This window comes from Coregonus clupeaformis, unplaced genomic scaffold (genome assembly GCF_020615455.1).
Source record: "Coregonus clupeaformis isolate EN_2021a unplaced genomic scaffold, ASM2061545v1 scaf0478, whole genome shotgun sequence".
Taxonomy (NCBI): Eukaryota; Metazoa; Chordata; class Actinopteri; order Salmoniformes; family Salmonidae; genus Coregonus; species Coregonus clupeaformis.
The window spans coordinates 307,321-317,515 of NW_025533933.1; the positions used below are offsets into that span (position 1 = coordinate 307,321).

General features: G+C 42.6%; 1 protein-coding gene across 1 annotated transcript; it reads right to left on the reverse strand.

Moving 5' to 3' along the window:
* Window positions 1-713: 713 nt before the first annotated feature.
* Window positions 714-6,819, reverse strand: LOC123484840 (gastrula zinc finger protein XlCGF17.1-like). Its single transcript, XM_045215603.1, has 2 exons — window positions 6,329-6,819; window positions 714-1,387 (listed from the first exon to the last, which is right to left on the reverse strand). The coding sequence occupies exons 1-2, from the start codon at window positions 6,579-6,581 to the stop codon at window positions 798-800; spliced, it is 843 nt and encodes a 280-aa protein (XP_045071538.1). The 5' UTR covers window positions 6,582-6,819; the 3' UTR covers window positions 714-797.
* Between the last annotated feature and the right edge of the window lie 3,376 nt (window positions 6,820-10,195).

Sequence of the window (10,195 nt, forward strand, 5' to 3'; positions counted from 1 at the left end):
TCCGGTGGTTTTAAACTTCTTCATTATTGCCCTAGCTATTGTATTATTCCCATTGCCTGATGTATGAAGGTCAACAACCATTTGTCTCTTTTTCGTTTCGAGAGTTATTTTGCCTTTCCCCATGCACTCACTACTGTAGGTCGCTCTGGATAAGAGCGTCTGCTAAATCACTGAAAATGTAAATGTGATGGATGACAAATGGATTTTAAATCGTTGCCTAACTTTTTATACCCCAGTGGCACAGGAAGCCATGAACGGTAAAAAAAAAAAGTAGAATGTTGTGGTGGAAATTCAACACCAGGGACACCTGAAGTCAATATTAAATGAATCACTCTTTATTATCAGTTAACTGGGGAGATTCACAAACTCAATCCAAACTTGATGAAAACTCTGACAAGGCGTTCCCTTTCAGCCCTTATATACAGCTACACAAACAAGTCATTTAAGCATGATTTACATGATTCATTATTTAACGTTGGTTCCTGCATGTGATGTTGGAGTTGTGCGCGGTTCCTGCATGTGACTGATTGATACCTCACAAGGCTGAGATACTCCTTTTGGCCCCCAGAGCAATGTTCTGGGCGTACTGCCAAATTGCTTATCAGCGATATTATGGTTTACTCCCATGTACAATCAATCAGTTTTTTTGTTTGTTAAACAAAATATCTTTCTCTGAGCAATTGTATTTGTATAAAACACAATTTTCAAAAAAAAAGTCAGCATACAATATAGCTCAGTATTAGTATTATTGATCTTATACACATCTTTATCAAGGGTGTCAATCATTTTGGAGGTGGTTATTCCGTGGCCTTAACAATGTTAGGTCTTGTCCCCTCCTGTGTGTGTTCTGTCAAACTCTTTCCACATTGGGAGCATTGGAAAGGCTTCTCTCGTGTGTGTGTCATCTCATGCTTTTTCAGTATCCCTAAATAGGTAAAACTCTTTTCACACAGGGAGCAGTGGAAAGGCTTCTCTCCTGTGTGTATTCTCGCATGCATTTTCAGGTTCCCTAACTTGGTATAACTCTTTTTACACTGAGAGCATTGGAAAGGCTTCTCTCCTGTGTGTAGTATTCTCTCATGCTCTTTCAGATGTGATGACTGGATAAATCTCTGGCCACACTGGGAGCATTGGAAAGGTCTCTCTACAGAGTGTGTTCTCTCATGCACTTTTAGATACCCTGAGTGTCCAAAACCCATTCCACACTGGGAGCAGTGATAAGGCTTCTCCCCTGTGTGCATTCTCTTATGTTCTTTCAGGTGCTTTAACCGAATAAATATTTTTCCACACTGGGAGCAGTGGTGTCGTCTCACTGGTTTGGACGTCTCTGGATCGGGTTCACCTGAAGGACTATTTATTCTGTCAGAGTGAGAGTCTGATATCGCTCCTGTCAAAGAAAAGCAGAGTATTTGGTTAAACAGCGAGACCTGAATGAAATCTCCACATGATTAAACGGTCTTCCTATGAGGTTTAATCCAGACTACATCCTTTAATATAAAATCAGTAGTTTGGATCCTGGATGCTGATCGGTTGATAGGTGTTAGTTATTTACGATAATAAATAACAGTTCCGTTTGAATTATCCCTGCACATCCACTATCCCACAGCCCCCAGCCAGTTAATTCATCAACCTTAAATAACAGTTCCATTTGAATTATCCCTGCACATCCACTGTCCCACAGCCCCCAGCCAGTTAATTCATCAACCTTAAATAACAGTTCCATTTGAATTATCCCTGCACATCCACTGTCCCACAGCCCCCAGCCAGTTAATTCATCAACCTTAAATAACAGTTCCATTTGAATTATCCCTGCACATCCACTGTCCCACAGCCCCCAGCCAGTTAATTCATCAACCTTAAATAACAGTTCCATTTGAATTATCCCTGCACATCCACTGTCCCACAGCCCCCCCAGCCAGTTAATTCATCAACCTTAAATAACAGTTCCATTTGAATTATCCCTGCACATCCACTGTCCCACAGCCCCCAGCCAGTTAATTCATCAACCTTAAATAACAGTTCCATTTGAATTATCCCTGCACATCCACTATCCCACAGCCCCCAGCCAGTTAATTCATCAACCTTAAATAACAGTTCCATTTGAATTATCCCTGCACATCCACTGTCCCACAGCCCCCAGCCAGTTAATTCATCAACCTTAAATAACAGTTCCATTTGAATTATCCCTGCACATCCACTGTCCCACAGCCCCCAGCCAGTTAATTCATCAACCTGATCTCCACAGGAAGAACAAATAGAGACATTCTTATCCACTTGTTCTCCCGAGTGGCGCAGTGGTCTAAGGCACTGCATCGCAGTGCTAGCTCTGCCACTAGAGATCCTGGTTCGAATCCAGGCTCTGTCGTAGCCGGTAGCCGGTAGCCGGGAGACCCATGGGGCGGCGCACAATTGGCCCGGGTGGGAACGGCCCTGCAGGGATGTAGCTCAGTTGGTAGAGCATGGCGTTTGCAATGCCAGGGTTGTGGGTTCGATTCCCACGGGGGGCCAGTATGAAAAAAAATAAAAAATAATGTATACACTCACTAACTGTAAGTCGCCCTGGATAAGAGCGTCTGCTAAATGACTAACATGTCAAACGTAATGCAAGATAATAATAACCATTTTACTCAAATCTGTGGATTACTGTGAATAACACTCTCTTTAGGGCTGTTTCCTGGCACTCTGCTTCGCAACATGCCTAAGAACAGCCCTTAGATGGTCACGATAATCCAACATGCCTAAGAACAGCCCTTAGTTGGTCACGATAATCCAACATGCCTAAGAACAGCCCTTAGTTGGTCACGATAATCCGACATGCCTAAGAACAGCCCTTAGTTGGTCACGATAATCCGACATGCCTAAGAACAGCCCTTAGTTGTGTGTTGTTCACGATAATCCAACATGCCTAAGAACAGCCCTTAGTTGTGTGCTGTTCACGATAATCCAACATGCCTAAGAACAGCCCTTAGTTGTGTGTTGGTCACGATAATCCAACATGCCTAAGAACAGCCCTTAGTTGTGTGTTGTTCACGATAATCCGACATGCCTAAGAACAGCCCTTAGTTGTGTGCTGTTCACGATAATCCGACATGCCTAAGAACAGCCCTTAGTTGTGTGTTGGTCACGATAATCCGACATGCCTAAGAACAGCCCTTAGTTGTGTGTTGTTCACGATAATCCAACATGCCTAAGAACAGCCCTTAGTTGTGTGCTGTTCACGATAATCCAACATGCCTAAGAACAGCCCTTAGTTGTGTGTTGGTCACGATAATCCAACATGCCTAAGAACAGCCCTTAGTTGTGTGTTGTTCACGATAATCCGACATGCCTAAGAACAGCCCTTAGTTGTGTGCTGTTCACGATAATCCGACATGCCTAAGAACAGCCCTTAGTTGTGTGTTGTTCACGATAATCCGACATGCCTAAGAACAGCCCTTAGTTGTGTGTTGGTCACGATAATCCAACATGCCTAAGAACAGCCCTTAGTTGTGTGTTGTTCACGATAATCCGACATGCCTAAGAACAGCCCTTAGTTGTGTGCTGTTCACGATAATCCGACATGCCTAAGAACAGCCCTTAGTTGTGTGTTGGTCACGATAATCCGACATGCCTAAGAACAGCCCTTAGTTGTGTGTTGGTCACGATAATCCGACATGCCTAAGAACAGCCCTTAGTTGTGTGCTGTTCACGATAATCCGACATGCCTAAGAACAGCCCTTAGTTGTGTGTTGGTCACGATAATCCGACATGCCTAAGAACAGCCCTTAGTTGTGTGTTGGTCACGATAATCCGACATGCCTAAGAACAGCCCTTAGTTGTGTGCTGTTCACGATAATCCGACATGCCTAAGAACAGCCCTTAGTTGTGTGCTGTTCACGATAATCCGACATGCCTAAGAACAGCCCTTAGTTGTGTGTTGTTCACGATAATCCGACATGCCTAAGAACAGCCCTTAGTTGTGTGTTGTTCACGATAATCCAACATGCCTAAGAACAGCCCTTAGTTGTGTGTTGTTTACGATAATCCAACATGCCTAAGAACAGCCCTTAGTTGTGTGTTGTTCACGATAATCCAACATGCCTAAGAACAGCCCTTAGTTGTGTGTTGTTCACGATAATCCGACATGCCTAAGAACAGCCCTTAGTTGTGTGTTGTTCACGATAATCCAACATGCCTAAGAACAGCCCTTAGTTGTGTGTTGTTCATGATAATCCAACATGCCTAAGAACAGCCCTTAGTTGTGTGTTGTTTACGATAATCCGACATGCCTAAGAACAGCCCTTAGTTGGTCACGATAATCCAACATGCCTAAGAACAGCCCTTAGTTGGTCACGATAATCCAACATGCCTAAGAACAGCCCTTAGTTGTGTGTTGTTCATGATAATCCGACATGCCTAAGAACAGCCCTTAGTTGTGTGTTGTTCATGATAATCCAACATGCCTAAGAACAGCCCTTAGTTGTGTGTTGTTCATGATAATCCGACATGCCTAAGAACAGCCCTTAGTTGTGTGTTGGTCACGATAATCCGACATGCCTAAGAACAGCCCTTAGTTGTGTGTTGGTCACGATAATCCGACATGCCTAAGAACAGCCCTTAGTTGTGTGTTGTTCACGATAATCCAACATGCCTAAGAACAGCCCTTAGTTGTGTGTTGTTCACGATAATCCAACATGCCTAAGAACAGCCCTTAGTTGTGTGTTGTTCACGATAATCCGACATGCCTAAGAACAGCCCTTAGTTGTGTGTTGGTCACGATAATCCAACATGCCTAAGAACAGCCCTTAGTTGTGTGTTGTTCACGATAATCCGACATGCCTAAGAACAGCCCTTAGTTGTGTGTTGTTCACGATAATCCAACATGCCTAAGAACAGCCCTTAGTTGTGTGTTGTTCACGATAATCCGACATGCCTAAGAACAGCCCTTAGTTGTGTGTTGTTCACGATAATTCACAGGTTCTTGTTGCTTAAATGTACAGTGAAATTGTTGCCAAACGTCAGCCTCGAAACCTTAATGACTTGGAGAAGATCTGCAAAGAGGAGTGGGACAAAATCCCTCCTGAGATGTGTGCAAACCTGGTGGCCAACTACAAGAAACGTCTGACCTCTGTGATTGCCAACAAGGGTTTTGCCACCAAGTACTAAGTCATGTTTTGCAGAGGGGTCAAATACTTATTTCCCTCATTAAAATCCAAATCAATTTATAACATTTTTGACATGCGTTTTTCTGGATTTTGTTGTTGTTATTCTGTCTCTCACTGTTCAAATAAACCTACCATTCAAATTATAGACTGATCATTTCTTTGTCAGTGGGCAAATTTACAAAATCAGCAGGGGATCAAATACTTTTTTTCCTGCACTGTAATAACCTGTAGTCAGTGGAACATTTAATCCAGATCCAAATGATCCATGTCTTGATTCTGTCCTCTTCATCATTTGAAATCAGACATGAGTTGGTTGTAATAATATAGGTTATATGATGTGGTACCAGAGATATTTCAATCAGATCAGTCTGTCTTACCTAATAACACCATAGATATTACAATCAGATCAGTCTGTCTTACCTAATAACACCATAGATATTTCAATCAGATCAGTCTGTCTTACCTAATAACACCATAGATATTTCAATCAGATCAGTCTGTCTTACCTAATAACACCATAGATATTTCAATCAGATCAGTCTGTCTTACCTAATAACACCATAGATATTTCAATCAGATCGGTCTGTCTTACCTAATAACACCATAGATATTTCAATCAGATCGGTCTGTCTTACCTAATAACACCATAGATATTTCAATCAGATCAGTCTGTCTTATCTAATAACACCATAGATATTTCAATCAGATCAGTCTGTCTTACCTAATAACACCATAGATATTTCAATCAGATCAGTCTGTCTTACCTAATAACACCATAGATATTTCAATCAGATCAGTCTGTCTTACCTAATAACACCATAGATATTTCAATCAGATCAGTCTGTCTTATCTTATAACTACAAAAATAAGGACCTAATGACACCATTGAGATTTCTAAAACAAATGAAGTAGCGCTTCAAAACATGTTTAAAAAAATATATAATTTGGTCATGGGGTTGTCGAGTATAGAATAGACTGAGCAAAGCACTACAGAAAGCGATTTTGAAAAATATAATGCAAAGCATTTTATCCATTAACGTTTTGTTGGTTGACCCCACTCTTTGTAGCGTTAACAATTCCTACAGTACAGAACAACATATTCAAGTGTAGAATACCCTTTTAAAAACACACTTTAGTTAAACAACTGCAGAGTTTTGTGGCCCTATTTTTAAGATGGTACATACTGGTGTTCATCAGATCTCCTGTCTTCTCTTCTTCCTCCAATGTGACAGTAATCTCCCCTTCCTCCTTCACTCCAAAATCTGCATCCTCCTCCTCTTCTTTCACTCTGAAAGCTTCTTCCTCTTCTTTCACTGTAACGGCTTCACCCGCTACTTCTTTTTTGACGGTGACAGCCTCCTCTTCCTTCTCCTCTTTCACCGTCCAGCAGACCTCCTCCTCTTCTTCAGCAGGGGGTAAGTAGCTTAGTGAGCTCATGGTCGGAGATGTTAGGTAACTAGCTGGTTAGCATTAATGACTAGCCTAGTGCTACTGCTAATTTAACCAGTCAGCTAGATGACTACTAGCAACGTAAAATGAAATTAAATGCGACAACTAGCTATACGATAGAAGTGTGTTTAAAACAGTGGCTAATACACAACGACAGTGTCTGATGAGCTTTAACGTTTTAGCTATGTTGGCTAGCAAGCTACCGTGGTGGGTAACTAGATCAGCGTTTCGTTAGCGACACATAAAAAAGTACTTCCGGGTCACGGAATGTCGGAAATTTTCTCAATAACCTGTATTTATTCATGATATATGAAAATTAATTGTCTAAGCATTAACAATGATTCATATTTGTTCATATTAAATAACATTTGCATTAAATATGGGTTTTAAACCATGTTCCAAGGTCAAATAAATGGCCACAATGAGAATCATATTGCTAATTGATGTATAGAGCAAAACATATTGTGGGTGACGCAGCAAAAGTATTGTAGGGAATACTCAGTAGGGTTTGTAGAATCTATATACTGTATATTCCTTCATGTTGATGGATGAGTCCTGGGTGGATGAGTCTTTGAACATATTCCAATCAGTAGTCGCAAAGCAACCCTGAGGCATTGAGTTACGCCTCCTCTGTCCAGCGCCTCGCAACTCTCTGTTTTGGTTGCTCCCTGGTACAGAGAGAAGTGAACTGATTGGTTGAAATGGGGGTGAGCGATGGCTTGTATACCCGTGGTCCAGCGCGCTATTTCCTCGTAGGGCAGGAGACATTACATTTTAGTCATTTAGCAGACGCTCTTATCCAGAGCGACTTACAGTTAGTGAATAATTTATTTTTATTTTTTATACTGGCCCCCCGTGGGAATCGAACCCACAACCCTGGCGTTGCAAACGCCATGCTCTATCAACTGAGCTACATCCCTGCCGGCCATTCCCTCCCCTACCCTGGACGACGCTGGGCCAATTGTGCCCGCCCATGAGTCTCCCAGTCGCCGGCCGGCTGCGACAGAGCCAGGATCTCTAGTGGCACAGTTAGCACTGCGATGCAGCGCCTTAGACCACTGCGCCACTCAGGAGACATGCTAATGGTACTTTGGGAGCAGGGCCGACTTTTGGAGACTCAAAGTGAAAAAATACCCCCCCCCCCACTTCATAATAAGCTAATGCTCCTCTAGCTATAGTGTTGCCCCATGTAGCTCAGTTGGTAGAGCATGGTGCTTGCAACGCCAGGGTTGTGGGTTCGATTCCCACGGGGGGGGGGGGGCCAGTATGAAAATGTATGCACTCACTAACTGCAGGTCAATCTGGATAAGAGCGTCTGCTAAGTAAAATGTAAGCAAGCGTCGAGCCTACTGCTCAAAGAGGGGTGAGTATCAGCTGATCACAAAGGTCAGATTACATAAAAATAGAGCTCTTTGGCCACTAGTGGTAGGTTTGGTGTTGAAAAATAGAATCATATGCAAAAAAAATGTCAGGGTGTAATACCTTAGTCACATTAACACATTCCTCTATCAGTGGAACGGAGCAAATGGAAACCATGTATTTGATACCATTCCACCAATTCCGCTCCAGTCATTACCAAGAGCCCGTCCTCCCCAACCATTCCACTAATTCCGCTCCAGTCATTACCAAGAGCCCGTCCTCCCCAATTAAGGTGCCACCAACCTCCGGTGACAGCACAGATTCACACACAGCCAGAGATTTTAAAAAGGACAATTTAATCACAGAGCGTATTCATTAAAAACTGTCTTACTCCATATTCAGTTCATGTGTTGAAATAAAAAACATGCACATTTACTTTTGAGTCTGGGAGTAAATTAAATGGACTATTGACATCAACCCCCTTATTTTATTATTATTATTATTATCAGATGCTCACTGGACTGTAACCACACACTCACTGGACTATAACCACACACTCACTGGACTATAACCACACACTCACTGGACTGTAACCACACACTCACTGGACTGTAACCACACACTCACTGGACTATAATAACCACACAATCACTGGACTGTAACCACACACTCACTGGACTGTAACCACACACTCACTGGACTGTAACCACACACTCACTGGACTGTAACCACACACTCACTGGACTGTAACCACACACTCACTGGACTGTAACCACACACTCACTGGACTGTAACCACACACTCACTGGACTATAATAACCACACAATCACTGGACTGTAACCACACACTCACTGGACTGTAACCACACACTCACTGGACTGTAACCACACACTGACTGGACTGTAACCACACACTCACTGGACTGAAACCACACACTCACTGGACTGTAATCACACACTCACTGGACTGTAACCACACACTCACTGGACTATAACCACACACTGACACATACTGTACTGACACTCTAACACACATGGTCACACACAAAACACATGCATATTGACGCCACACGCACACATTCCTTCACACTCTTCACTTTACGCTGCTGCTACTCTCTGTTTATTATCTATCCATAGTCACTCTACCCCTACCTACATGTACATATATTACCTCAATTACCTCAACTACCTGGTACCCCTGCACATTGACTCAGTACTGCTCCTCCTTGTATATACAGTTGAAGTCTGAAGAATACATACACTTAGGTTGGAGTCATTAAAACTTGTTTTTTCAACCACTCCACAAATGTATTGTTAACAAACTATAGTTTTGGCAAGTCGGTTAGGACATCTACTTTGTGCATGACAAGTAATTTTTCCAACAATTGTTTACAGACAGATTATTTCACTTATAATTCACTGTATCACAATTCCAGTGGGTCAGAAGTTTACATACACTAAGTTGACTGTGCCTTTAAACAGCTTGGAAAATTCCAGAAAATGATGTCATGGCTTTAGAAGCTTCTGATAGGCTAATTGACATCATTTGAGTCAATTGGAGGTGTACCTGTGGATGTATTTCCAGGTCTACCTTCAAACTAAGTGCCTCTTTGCTTGACATCATGGGAAAATCAAAAGAAATCAGCCAAGACCTCAGAAAAAGAATTGTACACCTCCACAAGTCTGGTTCATCCTTGGGAGCAATTTCCAAATGCCTGAAGGTACCACGTTCATCTGTACAAACAATAGTACGCAAGTATAAACACCATGGGACCACACAGCCGTCATACCGCTCAGGAAGGAGACGCGTTCTGTCTCCTAGAGATGAACGTACTTTGGTGCGAAAAGTGCAAATCAATCCCAGAAAAACATCAAAGGACCTTTTGAAGACACTGGAGGAAACTGGTACAAAAGTATCTATATCCACAGTAAAACAAGTCCTATATCGACATAACCTGAAAGGCCGCTTAGCGAGGAAGAATCCACTGCTACAAAACCGCCATAAAAAAGCCAGACTACGGTTTGCAACTGCACATGGGGACAAAGATCGTACTTTTTGGAGAAATGTCCTCTGGTCTGATGAAACAAAAATATAACTGTTTGGCCATAATGACCATCGTTATGTTTGGAAGAAAAAGGGGGGCGCTTGCAAGCCGGAAAACACCCTCCCAACCGTGAAGCACGGGGGTGGCAGCATCATGCTGTGGGGGTGATTTGCTGCAGGAGGGACTGGTGCACTTCAC

Bases quoted from the DNA above. Each gene is read 5' to 3' on its own strand.
- LOC123484840 (XM_045215603.1), bottom strand. From the start codon at position 6,581: ATGAGCTCACTAAGCTACTTACCCCCTGCTGAAGAAGAGGAGGAGGTC. The intron at 1,388-6,328 runs GTATGTACCATC...TTTCTTTGACAG, and splicing joins AGGAGATCTGATGAACACCA to GAGCGATATCAGACTCTCAC.